The sequence below is a fragment of the Punica granatum genome, chromosome 8, assembly GCF_007655135.1.
Source record: "Punica granatum isolate Tunisia-2019 chromosome 8, ASM765513v2, whole genome shotgun sequence".
Lineage (NCBI taxonomy): Eukaryota > Viridiplantae > Streptophyta > Magnoliopsida > Myrtales > Lythraceae > Punica > Punica granatum.
In genome coordinates this window covers 2,875,150-2,894,940 of record NC_045134.1, presented here as the reverse complement: position 1 = coordinate 2,894,940, position 19,791 = coordinate 2,875,150, and the positions used below count along the sequence as shown (strand labels likewise).

Here is a 19,791-nt window from a genome sequence, read left to right as displayed (position 1 = left end):
TGCCCTCGACCATTGCAAGCTTTGATAGGTTCCTGTCTTCGACCAACAAGGATGACCTCCAAGATTAATGAGATCATCAGGAAGATGCGATAGCTGTTCCATCTCGCCCATAGGTTGTGAAGAGTTAAAGTTAAGAACCACTCAGAAAGTCTCTTCGTCTTTGGAGTTATGTCGGAGCTAATGAAGTCTAGCTATACGAATGATGTCGCATCACCAATATGGAAGTCTCCTCTCCGCATAAGTCTTCTGATGCGAGCATATCACCAATAACTCCAAGCTCCGGATGCTCGGTGAAACTGAGCATCTCTTCACTGAATATCGGTCTACTCCCTGGTCGACGACCCAAAATCACGAGGTCATAATTTAGTTCCAGAGACTTGACTATGTTCACTACATGTACGCTGTCCTCCCCCTCCAGTTCCTGGTAGACTGCTCGCACATTGTTGACATTCTTGATCTTGAATTCTTCGAGAACTGCATCATCAAGCTTTTTTTGGCATTCAGCGTCATTATTGGTACTCAAAGAATTTAGGAGGATCTGGATTACTGTTATTTGGATCCCCTTACGACCCGAAATTCTGGTGCCATATGCCAGTGCCTCTCGATCATCTGGTCCTCCGAGGAATATCACGGCTACATTAAAGAGAGAGTTGCTATATCTAGCACGGTGATGAAAGCCCTTGTCTACAAGTATCCCGACTGTGCAAGGAGCAGATGCTTGCATGTTCGAATTTAAACTACGTAGGTACGTGACCTCTCTAACATCATCGCGTCTTTTCCAGAACGGGACAACTATAAGATGTGCAGCCTGATCCCGAGCCAGGTTACCAATGTTCTCATGCATGCTTTTGTATGGCGCAATGATGGTAAAAGGCTTTACGATCACCATACCATCTGAACTCCTAGAGTAATTATCAAAAGCGCGCATTATGTGGTCTGAGCTCAGTGACCTAAGCATCGTCTTATGCTTGCTGTAAGGGACAACAAGGGGGACTGCACGGCCAACAAGCTCGACCAGGTGCACCACATATGCACATATTGGGTTAAACGGCGTGGGGTTAGAAGCTTCTAGGAGAGTGATGATGCTATGCACATTTTCTTCACCATGCACACAAGAAACCACCCGGAACTCTGAACTGTGCAAACTTTTCTGGATCGCTTTGGAGTTTCTCATTGGAAGTGTACTCATACGGTCCTGATGCTTCAAGATGTCGAGCAGAGGCACTGAGACTGCTGTAATCACCAAGTTTATTAACACCATTATTGTGTATGACTGGTCATCTACAACCTGAAAGGTTCAAACGAGTTTTAAATATATATGTATAACGAAATAGATTAAGAAATAGAGCATATAAGACACACAAATATAATTACAGACTACCTCCCGTTCTTTCGAGCGACGAAGAAAGATGAGTTCGATTACCCCCCGGACGTTAAGAAGAAGACCGAGCATGAAAGCCTGTCGAATCCGAACCTTGTAGTATATGACTGCTGGCAGGAAAGCACCCATGAACTTGAACAAGGTGACAAAAGCGGAGAGGACCAAGGCTATGAAGGCACCTTTCCAGTCTTGTATCGAATAGATGTTCGTGTGTAGGCCGACATAGAGATAAAAAAGGGGCATGAGAAACTCCATGATAAAGACCTCGGACTTATCGACTAATGTCGTAGCCAAAGGCGGTCCTTTTGGTATCGCTAGTCCGAACATTATGCCTCCAACGAGAATTAACCCAACTGAGTTGGTTATGAATGCCGCAATGAGGGCTCCAAGAAGTATCATTGAGACGTAGACTTCACTCACTGGTCTCCCCTCTGGGGTCCTCGAGACAACACGGAGCAGAGCCAGCCGCAGCATGAAGAACAATATTATGAGAACAACTGAGGATAATAAAATACAAAAGCCTTCGAGTAAATTTCCAGTTTGGAATACCATCGCGACCGGCAAGGATGACCACACAAGGATCTCGTTCACAACCGAGGCAGTGACTGCGAGCTGCCCCACCTCGGAGCTCAGGAGGTCAAGCTCTTCCAGGACGTGAACCACGTTCGGAAAATGTGTCAGGATGAAGGATGAGGCCATGACCGGGACCTCTCCATTCATTGCATTCAGTGCCTGCGGCACTAGGCCGTACAGAAAGAAGCTGCCCAAGGTGGGAAATATTATGCTCATGATCCCGACGCACCAGGCACTCTTCGAGGTCCTCAGGGTCACGGGCGTGTCCATTTTCACCATGGTCAAGAATAAGAAGTATATGAGGCCGAGATTGCTCGTCACGTCCAGCAATATGCGCTCTCTCACCGAGAACATTAAGCTCAAATACCGCTTGCCGTGTCCCAATACGCTAGGCCCCAAGAAAATGCCTCCCTGGGTTTATACATTTGTAAGTAAATCGAAATTTTACCTATAAACTGTGCACATATTCTTTCTTTTACTTGTAGAAAAATTAATGTGCAAAAAAAGAGTGTAGTGCACCTATTGACCTAGAGGTCGTAAGTTTGATAGCTAATGGGATTACTGTATCTTTCATTGTACTAGGCCTAAAAGATTAATATGCATGGATTTAACAGTTAGATAATGAGTCATGTTAAACTAGAGATGTAAAATCTAGCAGGTTATTAAAGTGAGTTATGTAAGAAAAGAAAAAGCAAGTCCTATATATCCTCTCTTCACATGAAGAAAGGAAAAATGGAAAAACCTCCCGGAAAGTTCAAGAACAGAAATGACAGCACCTTATCAGAAATGAATGACAACGAGACGAAATAAATAACACAACATGTGATCATCCATTATTCCGAACATGACAAGAGTGGCGTTAGAAACTTACTAGGAGACTGCAGACGAATCTCGGCTGCCTCAGGGGCTTGAGAAGGAAATAGATGGCATGAGAAGCAAGCTGAGCTAAAGCTATCTGGGCAATGAAGAGAGGAAAACTGTGCTTCAGAGGGTTATCTCCATACAGGATCCCTTCCGCGTGGATGTTCTCCTCATCTTTGATGCAAGTATATGTCAGGTTGTTTATTATAATGTGCATGCCCTCCATTTCTCTCTTCTTTCTTCAAAGAACTCGCGTGACTTTACGGGACCTGCTTCCGATCAACTCTCTAGAATGATTGAACAAGCAATGTTCAATCTCCACTCAAGGAGGCTCTGCTCAAGCATGAATCTCGAGTCCACTTGATATGTGGATGGGGAGAACTCGGGCGGGGGTTTTGCAAGAGAATCGGGAGTGCCCATTTTTTTAGTTATGTTTTCCAACTGTAAATATTGATCGTTGGAAGCTGATGATTTCAAATAGGAGACAGGTATGTGTTTGTTAGGGAAATGCTGAGAGGAGCAGCAAATTTAGAGGGGAGAACAATCAGAAAGTCAACTATGACAGAACATCCCGAACAAATCCTAAAATGGGGCTATGATATGTTTTGACTTGGGCCGGACATCAATGACGCGTTTTTTGGATATTTTTCTTAATTAGATTTTATTTTTAACTTTGGACTTTGACCCGGAAGATCCAGTTTTCTATTCAAATTAAATATGAGCTGTCCCTTCTATTGAACAGAACAACAGATTGATGGTACTTATCTTCTTCTCTAATCTAAATTGTTTTTGGAAACCGAAAAATTGGTTTATTATTACTTAGGCGCTAAGTTTCTCGTTTTCGTATTACATTTATTAGATCAAGGAGAACTCAACCTAAAAAAGATAAAGAAACAAGTAAGGAGAACAAACTGAAACTGGCTTCGAATTTCCCCCACCGAAGGGACCATTGTAGTGCACCTGCAGAAACATGGGAATTCCTGAACTTTATCTGTCCAAGAACATTGAAACATTTTGAATAAATCGGACTGCTAGAACTCCCGGAATTGATCCCTCCAAGTTCCTCGCCCAATCCCAGGCGATCTACTCTGGACCATCCATTGGTTTGCTGGGATGGTTCAAGAGCCCCACAAAATGTAGGATAACCTATTAACGCCCTGCGAGGACAATGTCCCATCATTCTGCAAGATGACTTATTTAAGACGACTTGATGGCAATTCCTCTAGGACCTTGAGAAAGAGCGTAGTATAGCTTTGGAGACCCCTGTGGCTGTTGGTGGTCCTCAGAATTGCAATATTGCAGCCAATAGATCTGGAGATGTATAATTAACTGTTCTGCAATTGGTTCCTCTGGTCTTTTCAGGGAATAGGTGCTTCTAGGTGATACGACTGTGTTCTACCTAGAAGATACACGATGCTCGGAGTTAGAATGCTGGATTTTTCATCTACTTCTATGCATTCCTAGAAACTTTACTGACATGCACAGCCCTTGTTCTTAAGCCGGCCCTTATGGAGGACTGTTAATGGAAAGGAGAGATTGAGATTGAGATGATCATGGAGATTTGTCTTATGATTTCATTGTTCTACAATTCGTACATAAGCCATCAAGGATACAATAAACTGCCTATCTTTTAAGGTAGCCAAATGGTGTAATCGATGCATTCCAAAGCAAGATTCCCAGAAAACTGGGACGAACTAGCAACCCACATTCCTGATTCTTCCTCCCTTTGTTCCTCACTTCCTGTTCTTCTGAGCGGTGTTTCTCTTTGCTTACATTGTCATTGTTCCTGTTTCTCCTTAATTACAAAAGTTAGCTACAATTCCAACAAATCCCCTACCTTGCCCGGTCGGTAACTCCTGTAAAGTCTATCCGTCAATTGCTTCACCTGCCTCTCATCATCTAATGAACAATGGAAAAGAGAAAAAGGCAAAAAAGGTGTGTGGGGGGGAGGGAGGGGTGATTTATAATGTACAGGTTCTTGAGCAGCGTGAGCTTTGACAGGCCCTGGCTGAATCAATTCAACTGGTTATCGACTGAGTGCGGCCACCTCCAAATTATGGAGAATCCATCATCAAGTAAGATGACGAGCATGTAATGGATGTTTCGTGCTGCCAATAAGTTTGTCAGCTAAGGAACCGGTGCAAAGGTTGCTCTGTCTTTTGCTTAAGCCCATGAATTCTCGCGGCAGGAGCAATGCTGCATAACTAATATAGAAGTGGCATGTCCACGGCAGTCATTCGATACGAGAAGATCACCAATAACTCCGAGCTCTGGGTTCTCGCTAAAATGGATCATCCCTTCACTAAATAATGATCTGCTCATGGGTCGACGGCCTAGAATTAAAAGGTCACAGTCCAGCTCCAGTGACTTGATTATGTTAATTACTTCTATGCCATCCTCTGCCACTATTGCCCGGTAGGTCACACGTGTTTGTTTACTGTCCGTCATTTTAAATTCTTCAAGAATTGAAGCATCGAGCTTCTCTTGACCTTCATCATCATCCTCATAACTCCCATGATTTAGGATGATCTGGATCATCGTCATGTGGATCCCTTCACGGCCCAAAATTCTGGCAGCAAATGCCAGCGCCTCCCTGTCATCTGGTCCTCCGAGGAATACCACTGCCACATTATAGGAGAATTTAGTCTGCCTAGTGTAACGAGGAAAGCCGTTATCTACAAGTATCCCGACTGTGGATTGTGCGAAAGCCTGCACATTGGTATTCAGGCTGCGGAGGGACGTGACTTCTCTAACATCATCGTCTTTCCTCTTCCGGAAGGGGATAATGATAATATGAGCAGCCTGATCTCGAGCCAGCTTGCAGATGTTCTCGTGCATGCTTTTGTATGAGGAGATGATGGTAAAAGGTTTTACGAGTACTCTACCATCTGAACTTCTCGAGTAATTGTCAAAAACTCGCATGATGCGGTCAGAGCTGTAGGACCTAATCATCTTCTTGTTCTTGCTGTATGGGATGACTATTGGGGCGGCTCGGCCAGCAAGCTCAGCAAGGTGCGCTATGGACGCACATATCGGGCTACTGGACGTTGGGTTGGAAGCCTCCAGAAGAGTGATGGTGCTATTCACATTTTCTTCTTCGTGTATACATGAAAGCACCCGTAACTCCCTGCCATGCGAACTTTTCTGAATTGCTGTCAAGTCTTTCGCCACAAATGCACTGACATTATCTTGAGGCTTGTATAGGAGTTCGATCATAGGCACAATGATCGCAGTAATCAACAAGTTCGCCAGCACCATTGCTGTGTGACCTTCTTCGTCGATGACCTGCGAGGTTGAAACGAAAAAAGTTCAGGATTACAACTTAAATGAACCCACAGGAGAAGCCAGAGATCGAGACAAACAGAGCAGGAGAAATATATATCTAACTGCTTGATGCGCTGCTCATTACCATGCCCTCTCTCCACCGACGAATCACGATGATTTCGATCACACCGCGGAAGTTAAGAATAAGCCCCAGCACAAAAGCATGCTGAACCCGAATATTGTAGTACATGGTTGCTGGTAGGAAAGCACCCATCAACTTCAAAAATGCAGTCAATATGGCGAGAAGCATGAGTATGAATGCACCCTTCCAGTCTTTTAGTGAAGAAATGTCGGTGTGGATGCCGACGTAAAGATAGAACAGGGGCATGAGAAACTCCATGATGAAGACCTCAGACTTGTCGACCAATGTTGCAGCCAGGGGCGGTCCATTTGGTATCACTAACCCTAATAGGATAGATCCCGAGAGAAATAGCCCGATTGAGTCGGTAAAGGCAGCCATGAACATGGCCCCAAGAAGTATCCCAGAGATGTGGATTTCATCTACAGGCCTCCCATCTGGGGTTTCTGAGATAATGTAGAACAGGATCGGACGCACCATGAAGAAGGTGAAGGATATGACGAAGACTGCGGACAGTAAAATCAAAAAGGATTGGAGTAAATTCCCAGATCGGATGATCATCCCGAGCAGTGCAGCCGTCAATGCAAAGATATCGTTCACGGCTGATGCGGAGAGTGAGAGCTGGCCTAGATCCGAGCTCAGAAGGTTGAGCTCGTCCAGGACATGGGCAACGTTGGGGAAACGGGAGAGGGTGAAGGTCGCAATCATGAGAGGCGCATTGCTGTGCATCTGAGAGAGCAGGGTTTTACCCCCCCAGACAAGCAGGCAGCACACAAATAAGAGGGGCAAGACCATGCATGCGATCCCGATGCCCCAGGCACTCTTCGATGACCTCAGGGTCCGGGACGTGTCCATTTTCACCATGGTGAGGAACAAGAAGTAGATCACGCCGAGGTTGCTCGTCACGTCCAGTAGTATCTTCTGCCTCGTTGAGAACATCATTCTCAGGTACGACTTGGTGCGTCCGAGCACAGTGGGCCCTAAGAAAATGCCTGCCTGGTTTCATATATAAATTTCAAATTTGAGTATATACATACATGCCCGGTTCCATAAAACTGAACCGAGTTTATTTGGTTTGAATATATACGACTATGAGACCAAGTACACAACTAGACTGCGCAATCTTTCATGATATAATTCCCCGTTTCAAGAAATAAAAATTCCTAATAATGGAAGTTAAACCGTCCAGTTTCATTCCGCTTCCTTTGTTCTGCACTGAAAGTGAAAGAGCAGTGAGGAAATCACTTACCAGGAGACTGCAGACAAACTTCGGTTGCCTCAGGGGCTTGAGAAGGAGATAGATCACCTGTGAGGTAATCTGGCAAAGGGCTACCAGAACTAAGAACACCGGAAAACTATGGTTCAGAGGATTATCCCCGACGAGTAGCCCTCCCAAATCCTTTTCCTTCTCGTTGAACATGCAGATATACGTCTTGTTGTGCCATAAGATCTCCAACCCCAACTCTCCTAGTTGTCCGTCCATCACTTCCAATGATCGGTAGCAAGGAAACTCTCAGTTTCAGCTCGACGAACGTCTGTCAGCTGAAGCAAACGGCCGAAGTCCACCTGAAGCTCAGCGCTCCGTGGGACTGGGATGGGAGAGAGAGAGGAGAAGTTCGGTCGGAAAATGTTGCACGAGAATTGCCCGTGAGAGCCCATTTTTCTTTTTGCATGATTCAATAACTGCAATTTGTTATGGCCCGAAAAAATTAACTTCATTTGGTTGTAGGAAATTTATGATCGATATATTTAGAGGGGGCAGGTATGTAATCGTTAAGGAAATGCTGAGAAGAGGCAGCGATTCAATTAGCTATTTGTGGAGGGGAGTAGTAATTGGAAACATGATCAGTTACTGAACGTTCCGAATTTTGTTATGAAATGGGTAAAAGGCAGGTTTGTTAGTTTGAGCCCAGCTATGAAACTTCAATAAACAATCAAATCACATCATGCGGGTGATCTCAGCATATTGACTGTAGCTAATCCTTTTCGAGCATCAACAAGGCTTTAGTTTTGGCCTTCGAGGTCCAATTTTCATACTTAATATTTTCCCATAAGGGAAATTTCAACATGACTTCGAGTCATGGTGACATACTTGGTACATTAGTTTAAGTGTTTAGAACTTTGACTATTTGAAGATAAGTGGAGTTGAGTTAAACTTTGTTGCGAAAACAAACACACCCTAAACATTAATACCAAAATACTAACATGTAAAAGTAATAAACACTTGTACTGAAAGTATTAATACATGTTACCGTGACTTCGAGTCATGATATGATCCCAAACAATTGTATTAAAGAACTATTTGATAGAGGAACTATAGGAACCCATAATGGCTATATTATTTGGTTACAAAGGAGATCCGTGGATTCAGAAGACGATATATAAGGATGGAAAACATAAAATACGGGTAATCTCACTAATACAAATCGAATTGAGAATCTTTTGATCTTATATTTAAGGCGATGTCATTCAACTAAACATTTCTCTTTTTTGGTTTTTTTTTTTGGATGAAGCAGAGTGCTTGTAGGCTATATTAAATCATTGGTGAACATTCGGGTCTCTCCTCTTTGAAAACATCGAAGCAGAAATATAATCAGGATCTCTGGAGAAATTGTCGGACGAAGGGCACTTATTTAAATGACAGAAGACACCATAAACAATGGTTTTAGTGCAGTGTCACTCGCCTATGATCTCAAACTAAGAAATTATGAATTTTATTCTCATAAGTAGGACTTTATATATACGGGAATATTAGTCACATATCCCTTGCACTTACAATTTTCCCAATGATTCCGAGTTATCTTTTCCTTTTGCAATAATGGTTCGAGCAGGGTTGATCCATTACCGATGAATCTTTCTCAGTTGTGAATCCAGGACTTTATCTAAGAAAAATGGGCCCGAACCATTTGAATAAATTTGCTATGGTTATTTTAATGATTTTTTTTTTATGATTGGTGGGCAATTCTTGAGTCCAATGGCTGAATATTCAAGTTGGGCTGTGTACGAAAAGTTATTCTCCTCATACGAAATGTTATTCTTCATGTACGAAAACATTTCGTACAAAGTTGATTGATTTGTACATATAGTAGACTGATTGTTTTGTACGAAACGTTATTATCATTGTACGAAACATTATTCTCTAAATACGAAAATATTTCATACGGGACGCAATGACTGACTATTTAGCCGCTGGACACAAGAACTTTCCTAATAATGGTTTTATTAGGAAGGAAAGAAACAATGCCATTGCCGCACGTTTGGATGACCTAACGAGGAAGACAATAAATTACAGGGGAATCTTGCGCTACCAATACACGGAATAAAGAAATCCTTCTTCCCCCTCCGCGCCGCACGTCGTTCCCACTTCCTCGCCTTCCCTTCCCATTGTGCTCGTGACTCTTTCAAGCTGTCCTGTTCCTGTCCTGTACCCTGCCTTTCCTTAATTACTAAGTTGGTTGATTCCGATCGGCCCCTTCTCTGACCAGTATAATATAGGGAGACTTTGACATCCAGCCAGCGGTACTCCCTCAATTTATATCATCTCATCATCAATTCCCTCACCTGCCTTATCATCATCATTACCTGGAAATCGCAAGCTCTCCCGGATTCTGGCCTGCTCTGCTCTGCTTTGCTCTTTGGCTCCTCGGCGAGCTGCGATAATCGTGGAAAGAGGTAAGCCCTTTCCTCCATTCCATCACTTGGGTAATTCAGAATCCGTGTCCTTTCCGCATTGCGGATGGTTATATTCAAGTATCGAGTCGGTTGTCGGTGTACTATGATGTTTGAAGTTTTTGGTCTATGCCCCTGTCGGGGCTGAGCATTTGAAAGATCTCCATAAGCTGGTATTTTTTTTTACCGGGATTGGGATCAATCACCTGAACTCAGTTTCAAGTCTTTAGGATGAAGCTTCAGATCCCTGGTAGAAGACGAACGGCATTTCATTTCCGTTTCGCTGTCACCGAATTTCTAACTATCAAACAGTAAATCAAATCCGGAAATATCATTTTCGATTGACGCTATTCTCATCTCTACTTCATTCCTTTTCCATGCATCCAACAGGCTATCGGGCCATTTCCGAACTAATGTAGTAATGAAAGTTTTCATTTTGCTCCTGCCAGCTTAGAGTTTATAATTGAAATGGCCAAGGAAGCCTCTGCCACTATGACGCTCGAGACAGTGAGAGACTCCTTGAGCGCACAGGAAGACACGATCATATACAGTCTCATAGACAGAGTTAATTATCCTCTGAACTCCAAGACGTACGATCAGTCAGCCTCCCTAATTCCAGGATTTGCCGGCTCCTTGGTCGAATATGTCGTTAAGGAAACAGAAGCAGTTCATGCTAAGGTACAGTGTAATTTTCTTCCCTTTCTGTTATGATTCCGCATTATGCCAGGCAAGGCTTAGACTTTAGTTCATTCGATGAAACAGTGCGGAAGATATGAAAGCCCCACAGAGCATCCTTTCTTCCCAGAGAATATACCGGCATCAGTGGTCCCAGTTCACGAGTATCCAAAGGCAATTCTTCATAGAACACCATCTTCTTTCTGCATTTTATCCTAAACGTGTTTAGTCTCCTTGCTAAAGATGTTTAAGGATTATCTTTGCTTGCAGATTTTGCATCCTGTTGCTTCTTCTATTAATATAAACAAGAGAATATGGGATATCTACTTCAACAAGCTGCTTCCATTGATCGCTGCCCCAGGAGATGACGGAAACTACGCATCCACTGCTGCTAGCGACCTCAAGTGTTTACAGGTAGCATTTCCTTTTAGTCTTAGGAAGAACCGGAAACATTCTCGATGATGTTCAGTGCAGACAGAATATGTTATCTTGCTATGTTTATATAGGACAAAAGATAATTAGGCATATGTGTTCTGGAGATCCCCTTGTTAATCCTATATAACGGAATGATTTTGTGCTTCTGCAGGCTCTGTCCAGAAGAATTCACTACGGGAAATTCGTGGCAGAGATTAAGTTTACAGATAGCCCGCAGGATTACGAGCCTTTGGTTCGTGTGCAGGTATAGCAACTTCTATATAACTAGTGCAACCAAAGTTCCTCAGCGTCTCTTAACGGTATTTCGGAGGGAAAAATTGCTTCCCCCCCCCCCCCCCCCCCCCCCCCCCCCCCCCCCCCCCCCCCCCCCCGCATACATTTTCTTGCCCATTGGTTGCTCAAATAGTTTGTTGTGGTCGACCAGTTTCAGGATTCGGATGCCCTGATGAATCTCTTGACATTCAAAAAAGTCGAGGAGATGGTCAAGAGGAGGGTGGAGAAGAAGGCGGCTGTGTTCGGGCAACGAGTTGGACTCGACGACTCCAAGCCCGACCAGAAGCCCAAGATCGACCCGGCCATCGTCTCGCGTCTCTATGACGAATGGGTCATGCCCCTAACCAAGCTTGTGGAGGTCGAGTACCTCCTTCGACGCCTAGATTGAGATGAACCTCCAGCCCAGAGAGCATATGGTTTCCCATGGCCCAGAGAACCCATCCATTTGCTAGTGGGCCGGGCAAAGAAGATGAAATCGTGTTGGCCTTTGCGTGTAATGTGTTATTTGTTCTTCTTCATTGTTCTCAATGGTCACAACATGCGTTTGAGTCTCAAATTCATATTGAATTTCCAGAAAACGACGTCTACAACAACGTCGAGCAACCCAACGTAGACGGTTGAAATTAATTAGTACTACTGTCTCACGAGTTGAACGGGCACTAATTAAGATACGTTAGATATAAGGAATGGTCAGATGATTTTGGGATTTTAGCGTAATTATTTGGTATTTTCAGATTTTCACATTTGAAATAGGAAAGAGGTTAATACAATCGAATGACGGCGATATATATTGTCACGACATGGTTGAAAAGATGCACCATCTTTAGTGTTCTTTATGATTTAACTAAAGAAAAAGAAAAAGTAGATTCCTTCCTTGAAAAGCCTTTCGATAGAATAAGTATGCATAGGTCGGTCTTGACAGTAGCAGTTGCTGGGTGATATTCCCGCATACTAACGTAAACATTCCATCACAAAGTAAGCCAGGACCGAAGTGAGTACGAAGTCGCATCGGAAAGTATGCGAAGACGAATTCCCGTCCGTGGAAGTTAAATCATTCGGGTTCACAAGAGCAAATAGGATAAGTTATATGGCAGTGGACATTGCTGTATTTAACTATCTCCTCATGGTAAGTCATTTCCTCACCTTCCCCTCTAAGTTCTAAGTTAATTTAACCTGCCCAGAAAGGAGAGGACAATCCCCATACTTTCTGTTTTATGGACATCAGAAAAGCGAATTCATGAATTTCTGTTTTCCGGAGCATATGGAAAGTTAGATATAGATAAATTAAATTATTAAATTAAGAATTAAAAAAAAGTCAAAAAAGAGAACGGACAAGGTCAATAGAGAGAGAGAGAGAGAGAATCTAATGGCATTCTGACTGAGTCGCAGAGATGACAGGCACAGTAAACGGTGACAGTAAAGTAAACAGCTCCCAAGTTTTCTCTCTCTATAAAACCCTAAACAACAAGGACACGAGCAACCCCTTCCTTCCCTAACAACCAACCCGCCATATATCATCAGAGTTAGTTCCTCCACATTAATCATCTGACCTCCCCCCACCAAACAAACATTACATCACCTCCCACGAAGATACAAAAGTACAACCTTAAATCGAGGAAAAAGATGTATCTAAATTTAATAAGGGGTAGAAAGATGATACGATGAAAATAATGATAAACGTCGTAACTCTGCGATGGATTCAGTATGTCAACAGATGCATACAAAACAGTAAAATTATAAGAGGTCATTTTCAAATCGGTGATGATTAACGAGGATGATCTTGATTTCATCACAAAAAGTTAGTTGTCCATGTGAGGATACAAATTCATCAAATACTCATCATGAGCTCACCACGCTCCGCGTTATGTGTTTTAAAGACGAACGACCCCCACATTGATTTTCTGGATTTCGAACCCGCGACCTCCAAGATTTCCCTGAACTTTGATACTATTTCACCGCGAAATGGCGAAATCTGTGCAAGAGCACAGATTCATCAAGTACTCATCTTGGGCTCTATGAGGGAAATTTTACATGCGGGAAGAAAGGTTTTAGATCGTCTCATTCTCATTGTTCGCTAAGACCGTTTCTAAACCATATGAATTGCATTGAATGAATGTGTTTCATTTTGAGGCACTTTAGCGGGTCCGGAAAAAGACAAATGCATCCTTTGTTTTGTTCAATTTTCTGCATACTTCATCCTCACGAAGTTCAAGCCCGTCTAAACTGAATCCGATCCGTTCATGGCCGTGTTTTATCCAGTTTGATCATTTCCTTTCTATCAATAAATTCATCGTTACATGTTATGCAGATGATCAAGTCGTGTCAGAATTACCGTACCATGTTTTCTCAAGGCTCATTTCAGTCTTACAAAGCGAAGGACCTGCCCCTTAAGAAGGAAGTCAATTTCCTACTCAAATTGGTCAAATGCGCTATGCATATAACACGACCTAATTCCAAAACTTCCCAAACAATTAATGAAAAATAAAGGAAAATTTGGAAGAATAAGAGAGGAAGACAAAAGAAAAGGGCCAAAAGAAATGAGAAAAACAGAGCTTCTCAGGCCCCAAAGCCACTTTTCCTCTCTTCCCTTTTCTCCCATTTTCCCATATTTCTCTCTCTCTCTCGCCCTCTCTCTCTCTTCTCTGTTCAATCTTCTTCCCTCTCCCATTCATTAATCATAAATCACTCTGCTTTCTGCTGCACAGAATTCAATAATGACAGGTGCATAGATTTCTCCCCCTTGCCCTGTCCTTGTCTCCCCCCAGTCCTCTCTCTCCCTCCCTACCCTCACTCACTCTCTTCACTGTCCTGCCCCCCGCCCCCCTCTGCTCAGGCTCTCCGATCACCGGAATCTTCCATGCCCCTCCAGCTGACCTGTTCCCGGCAAGCTTCCCTCGGCTCCGATGCTTCTGTAATGCATTCTTCTGCATCTGCTCTGTTCTTGAAGTTTTGGTCTTTTGGGTTCTGAATTAGCCTCAATCCTCTTCCTGTCCCAAGAACTCTATATGTGTTTGTCGCTGCAACTTCTGGGTTTATCTGATTGTTTTGATATACCATGTTCTTGATGTCTGATTGTTGCTTCTTCTTTTTTTTTTTGTATTTTAATCTGTCATGATTTTTAATTCAATGGCCTCTCTTTGCTGCTTGCATTGGTTCAATGGATTGGTATCTGCTGTGAGTTCTTTTTGTTCTTCATATTTTCCCCTGTGCCTGTTGGATAAATCATCGTTTGTTCAAGCCAGATAGTACTATACGCTCCTCTCAAATGGACTTGGTGTGGGAAATCTTTGAGTGTATTAATCTACGTTTACCTGTGATATTAGCTGATCACAGTCCTTGATTCTCATCTAATTTGTGAAACTTCGATGAAAACATAGGCTCAGGTGTAATGTCGAAGTCTTAAGCACGTCAGTGGTGCAAAAACAGGCTCAAGTTTCAGTTTCTGTTAGCTTTGGCTAATGCGATTTTCTGGTGATCTGAAAGTTTTTAGGATTGTTTGATCAGTGCATTTGTTGCTATAACGTCTGATCAAGATCCTTTCCATTTACTAGAAGATATATTAATTGTGCTGTTCATGAGGTTCGACCTGAAATGGAGAGGATCCTGATCACTTTTAATTTGCCTATGTCGATGTGGAAAATCCTATTAGGTATCCGTGCTATCACTCTAGGAACTCAAATCCATCACTAACTAACAAAAAAAAAAAATCGGAGTATTTATTTGTACGGATCTTGAAATTTAAAGAAGGTAAAACTAAAATGTAGCACTTCCTTTTCTGTATTTGATGAATTATTACCAAGCCAGCAAATCAGATGTGCATAACTTTTCGCTAGTATTCTTATAATACCATTTATGGACAAATCTTTCTTTCAATTTGGCAATACCTCTTTAGCAAATGAGCTGAGTCGACTTTTTGTTTGGTATTCAGGGGATTTTGATTCATTATCATAGTAAAAAATGGGAAACAGAAGGAATTTATACCAGTCCAAGCACCCGTTTGGTGCCTACCGTAAGTGCTGCATCTTTTATTTGGTGAATTAAGAAACTATCCTGTTTATAGCAGCGTCTTCTAATGAACTTTCTCTGTATGATTAGCTTTCGAGGCCCTTTGGTCGGGCTGCTGGTTGCCTGTGGAGCTAATAAGAATCGCCCACGGGTACATTAATATCTCTTCTGTGGATGGTCGGCACGCCCATGAGAACTGTGGGCCCACCACCAGTCTCCGAATAAGATCTCGTCGAGCCACCTCTTCTGACTGCATCTGTTTCTTGAGGCCCGGCATTGATGTATGCGTGCTTTCAGGGGAAAGTTCAAAACCCGTAAGTCTTTTTGTTCCTTTACCCTTCATAACTGTGTAGTATAGGCTGTTTCCAGCAGGCTGATTGTTTTCCTTAAATTTATGCAGGTCTCGGTTGATGCTAGAATAAGCTCTGTACAGAGGAGGCCTCATGAGTCAAGATGCTCGTGCAAATTTTACGTGAAGTTGTATGTTTCTCAACGTCCACTCGGGTCAGATCGTGGGGTTCTAAGTAAGGAGACCATCATGATGGGAATTGATAGTATCTCAATCCTACAAAGGCTCGAGCCTCCTCAGATTGAAAGCCAGCTCCACCGATGGGCAACTTCCGAGGACACCACTTCTCTGCCAAGAACTAAAATTTTGACTGGAAAATTTTTGTCTGACATTTCTTGGTTGCTTGTGGCATCTGCTATGAAGCGGGTCTCCTTTGATATAGGGTCGGTGAATGAGAAGATTGTGTATCAAATCTCTGGTAGTGGTGATTCGTTGAAGACCGTGAATTTTAAGATAGACAATAATATTATGGTACCAGTCATGTTCGAGCATGCTCCCGAGGAAGAGACCAATCACGAGGAGGTTGAGCCTGATGAGTCTGAGCCGAGCCCGCAGACGTTATCGGAAGTGGTGGAGTTGAGGAGATCGAAGCGGCGGAACATTCAGCCCGAGCGGTTCTTGGGTTGTGATGTATCGAAGTTGCAGATCAACCCCTATCGGTCAGGGCTGCTAAAGAATGATAAGTGGAAGCAGGAAATAAACGAGGATGATGAGTTGTCTCTTCCTCTCTCTGTTCTCTTTGGCAAACGTAGGAGAGGGCGATCTGGTGACCTTAGGGAACGTAAAAGGCGGTGCTTGTCTGAGTCTGGGAGTCCTGTTGGGGCTGATAAGGCGACGGAGGAAAAAGAAGGGGGTGATGACGATGATAATATCACGATCAATCGTCTTAGAAAGCCAGGGAGTGGTCGAAAGAGGGGGCGTAAAAGTAAGCTTCATATTGTGCCCATGGAAACAGACAACGGTCTCATGTCTTTGGGTCAATATAACTCGCAAACCAAAACTAACAAGGTAAGAGATCGGTCAGGAGAGAGCAGTGGCGGCGGCGGTGGAAGTGGGTCTACTTATTCTTTTGCATATTACACTTCGGAACGGACCCTTACAGAAGGGGGCAAGAGCCGTCGGGATTTGGAAGACATGGACTTTGGCCAGAGCTGGGTGAGGAACGCTTTTGATAAGAAAGCAGACCGTAGGAAATACTATAGATTCCCACCAAAGAGGGAGTTCATGAACGAGGAGCGGATCTACGGGCAGAGGACCCTGAGTGCAGGCTTGTACAAGGATCTGATTAATTCTTACATGAAGAGCATTGACTCGACCAAGATTAAGGATGAGGTGCCGCTGATCGACCAATGGAAAGAGTTTCAATCCAGAAGTAAAGCATCGCATCGGAAGCAAGTGAGACTGGGTCCCATCGTAAACGAGGCAGAAGAGGAAGAGGAGGAGGAAGAGGAGTCGGAGTTGGATGTGTTGTGGAGAGAGATGGAGCTCTGCATGACGTCTTCGTACCTCTTCGAAGACAATGAGGTACGCGTTGTAGGATAGCATTAAGATATACTCAGACTTTTCCAAATGTTTTAAAGTCTGTTTGTTTGATTCATGATTAGTGAAACTTTGCGATGCAGGGTCCGAGGGCGGATACATCCAATGAGTACATGGAGAAGGCGATGAATGTTTGCCCGCATGACTTCAAATTGGATGAGGAAATCGGGATATATTGTAAACTTTGTGGTGCTGTGAGCATTGAAGTTAAGGATATCTCGCCTGATTTTGTAAGTACCGGTTATACAAACTTCCCTATACTTACATGGTCACTCATTTCCTCGGAAAACCAACTTATCCTTTTTCTTTTTCCCTGTTTTGTTGGTTTATTTGTCTCTCTAGATCCAAACTACGTATGGGACGACAGAAAATAAAGTCCACAATGGAGAAACAGAACAGGAGCAAGCCGAGGATGAGGGCTTAGACATCTCCTACAATAGTGCGGCCTCTGACATGGATCTCTCGGAAGAGAACAGGAACGTGTGGACCCTGATTCCCGATGTTGGCAAGAAACTCCACCTACATCAGAAAAAGGCCTTTGAGTTTCTCTGGAAGAATGTTGCTGGTTCACTGATCCCAGCAGATATGGACTCGACTGGCAAGAAAACTGGTGGTTGCGTTGTTTCCCATTCCCCCGGAGCAGGGAAAACATTCCTCATCATCGCATTCCTTGTAAGCTACTTGAAACTTTTTCCTGGGAAACGCCCTCTTGTGCTCGCCCCAAAAACGACTCTGTACACTTGGCACAAGGAGTTCGTGAAATGGCAAATCCCCATTCCTGTATATCTGATCCATGGGCGAAGAAGCTACCGAGTCTTTAGGCAAGACACGATGGAATTTGAAGGGCTGCCCAAACCCGGACAAGATGTTATGCACGTTTTGGATTGCCTTGAGAAGATTCAAAAGTGGCACGCCCAACCTAGTGTTCTCGTGATGGGTTATACTTCGTTTTTGACCCTGATGCGCGAGGACTCAAAGTTTGCTCACAGAAAACACATGGCCAAGGTCCTCAGGGAGAGCCCCGGTATACTGATTTTGGATGAGGGACACAATCCAAGGAGCACGAAGTCAAGGCTCCGGAAGGTTCTGATGAAGGTTGAGACCGATCTGAGGATTTTGCTGTCGGGGACTCTGTTCCAGAACAACTTCTGTGAGTACTTCAACACGCTCTGCCTCGCGAGGCCGATGTTTGTCAATGAGGTGCTGAAGGAACTGGACCCTAAGTTCAAGAGGAAGCGCAAGAAGAAAGCCCAGAACCTTCTCGAGGCCAGGGCGAGGAAGTTCTTTATAGATAACATCGGGAAGAAGATTGACTCGAGCAATGGAGAAGAGAGAATGCAGGGGCTTAACATGCTGAGGAACATGACAAGCGGGTTTATTGATGTCTATGAGGGTGGAAACTCTGATATACTCCCAGGTTTACAGAGTTATACTCTGCTGATGAATCCAACTGACATTCAATTGCAAGTTCTCCTAAAGCTTCACCGGATTATGTCTCAGTATCATGGGTACCCTCTGGAGCTTGAGCTCTTGATCACGCTCGGGTCGATCCACCCCTGGTTGGTTAAAACCGCATGCTGTGCGAACAAGTTCTTCAGCTCGGCTGAGTTATCTGAGCTAGACAAGCACAAATTTGACATCAAGAAGGGGTCAAAAGTGAAGTTTGTCCTGAGTCTTGTGTATCGGGTTTTCCGGAAGGAGAAGACACTGATATTCTGCCACAACATCGCCCCGATCAACCTCTTCCTCGAGCTCTTCGAGAACATCTTCGGATGGAAAAAGGGGAAAGAAGTCCTCGTCCTCTCAGGGGACTTGGAACTGTTTGAGCGTGGCCGAGTGATGGACACATTTGAGGAGCCGGGGAGCCCATCACGGGTCCTAATTGCCTCTATTACAGCCTGTGCTGAGGGAATCAGCCTCACTGCAGCCTCTCGGGTGATTCTATTGGATTCAGAGTGGAACCCATCAAAGACCAAACAGGCCATAGCCAGGGCCTTCCGGCCTGGTCAGCAGAAGGTGGTGTACGTGTACCAGTTACTTGCTGCAAACACTCTCGAGGAGGATAAGTATAGAAGGACCACTTGGAAGGAGTGGGTCTCGTGCATGATTTTTAGCGAGGCATTCGTGGAGGATCCATCTTGCTGGCAGGCCCAGAAGATCGAGGACGAGATCTTGAGAGAGATGGTTGAGGAGGATCGGTCCAAGTCCATTCACATGATCATGAAGAACGAGAAAGCCTCAACCAGTTGATCATATAATAAGGTAAGCAGGCCTGGCCACCCGAGACAACTACTGCTTCTTTTTGTTTCTTAACTTCAATATACAGTTGATGAGAATCTTTGTGTTTATGTTTCTGTTCTGCAGGTCGAAGACCGAATGGACTTGTAAAGCTCTTGTGGCGCAGTAAGTTAATGTTGTATTTTAGGCCGCTAAGGGACCCTTTGCGACCGATTGTTGTAGAATATGCAGCAGTAAGCGAATGATATTGCTGCTGGAGGCATTTGAGAAATGATATATAGGTTATTTCAGTGGAACAGTGTAGTTGATGTATGAGATGTAAAATAAGACTGCTATACCTTGGAAGCTTCATGCCTTGTTTGGTTTCATAGTGTTATTTTAGAATTACAA

General features: G+C 43.8%; 4 protein-coding genes across 4 annotated transcripts; 2 read left to right on the top strand and 2 right to left on the bottom strand.

Annotated features, from left to right (window-relative positions):
* Nucleotides 1-187: 187 nt before the first annotated feature.
* Nucleotides 188-3,041, bottom strand: LOC116187803 (cation/H(+) antiporter 15-like). The gene is made up of 3 exons (XM_031516743.1): nt 2,826-3,041; nt 1,382-2,365; nt 188-1,288 (listed from the first exon to the last, which is right to left on the bottom strand). Exons 1-3 carry the CDS (start codon nt 3,039-3,041, stop codon nt 188-190), a joined length of 2,301 nt encoding a protein of 766 aa, XP_031372603.1.
* A 1,310-nt stretch (nt 3,042-4,351) lies between these two features.
* On the bottom strand, nt 4,352-7,701 carry LOC116187801 (cation/H(+) antiporter 15-like). Its single transcript, XM_031516741.1, has 3 exons — nt 7,468-7,701; nt 6,225-7,214; nt 4,352-6,100 (listed from the first exon to the last, which is right to left on the bottom strand). The coding sequence occupies exons 1-3, from the start codon at nt 7,699-7,701 to the stop codon at nt 4,979-4,981; spliced, it is 2,346 nt and encodes a 781-aa protein (XP_031372601.1). The 3' UTR covers nt 4,352-4,978.
* A 1,808-nt stretch (nt 7,702-9,509) lies between these two features.
* LOC116187042 (chorismate mutase 2) lies at nt 9,510-11,830 on the top strand. Its single transcript, XM_031515621.1, has 6 exons — nt 9,510-9,890; nt 10,337-10,565; nt 10,650-10,736; nt 10,833-10,976; nt 11,149-11,241; nt 11,422-11,830. Exons 2-6 carry the CDS (start codon nt 10,356-10,358, stop codon nt 11,656-11,658), a joined length of 771 nt encoding a protein of 256 aa, XP_031371481.1. The 5' UTR covers nt 9,510-9,890; nt 10,337-10,355; the 3' UTR covers nt 11,659-11,830.
* A 1,990-nt stretch (nt 11,831-13,820) lies between these two features.
* On the top strand, nt 13,821-19,791 carry LOC116187641 (SNF2 domain-containing protein CLASSY 2-like). The gene is made up of 7 exons (XM_031516501.1): nt 13,821-14,181; nt 15,199-15,279; nt 15,366-15,589; nt 15,676-17,148; nt 17,247-17,393; nt 17,506-19,425; nt 19,528-19,791. The coding sequence occupies exons 2-6, from the start codon at nt 15,228-15,230 to the stop codon at nt 19,411-19,413; spliced, it is 3,804 nt and encodes a 1,267-aa protein (XP_031372361.1). The 5' UTR covers nt 13,821-14,181; nt 15,199-15,227; the 3' UTR covers nt 19,414-19,425; nt 19,528-19,791.

Bases quoted from the DNA above. Each gene is read 5' to 3' on its own strand.
- LOC116187803 (XM_031516743.1), bottom strand. From the start codon at position 3,041: ATGGAGGGCATGCACATTATAATAAACAACCTGACATATACTTGCATC. The intron at 2,366-2,825 runs GTAAGTTTCTAA...GTATAAACCCAG, and splicing joins GATTCGTCTGCAGTCTCCTA to GGAGGCATTTTCTTGGGGCC. The intron at 1,289-1,381 runs GTAGTCTGTAAT...TGAACCTTTCAG, and splicing joins GTCGCTCGAAAGAACGGGAG to GTTGTAGATGACCAGTCATA.
- LOC116187801 (XM_031516741.1), bottom strand. From the start codon at position 7,701: ATGGACGGACAACTAGGAGAGTTGGGGTTGGAGATCTTATGGCACAAC. The intron at 7,215-7,467 runs GTAAGTGATTTC...ATATGAAACCAG, and splicing joins AGTTTGTCTGCAGTCTCCTG to GCAGGCATTTTCTTAGGGCC. The intron at 6,101-6,224 runs GTAATGAGCAGC...TCAACCTCGCAG, and splicing joins GTCGGTGGAGAGAGGGCATG to GTCATCGACGAAGAAGGTCA.
- LOC116187042 (XM_031515621.1), top strand. From the start codon at position 10,356: ATGGCCAAGGAAGCCTCTGCCACTATGACGCTCGAGACAGTGAGAGAC. The intron at 10,566-10,649 runs GTACAGTGTAAT...TCGATGAAACAG, and splicing joins CAGAAGCAGTTCATGCTAAG to TGCGGAAGATATGAAAGCCC. The intron at 10,737-10,832 runs GCAATTCTTCAT...CTTTGCTTGCAG, and splicing joins CAGTTCACGAGTATCCAAAG to ATTTTGCATCCTGTTGCTTC.
- LOC116187641 (XM_031516501.1), top strand. From the start codon at position 15,228: ATGGGAAACAGAAGGAATTTATACCAGTCCAAGCACCCGTTTGGTGCC. The intron at 15,280-15,365 runs GTAAGTGCTGCA...CTGTATGATTAG, and splicing joins GCACCCGTTTGGTGCCTACC to CTTTCGAGGCCCTTTGGTCG. The intron at 17,149-17,246 runs GTACGCGTTGTA...TTTGCGATGCAG, and splicing joins ACCTCTTCGAAGACAATGAG to GGTCCGAGGGCGGATACATC.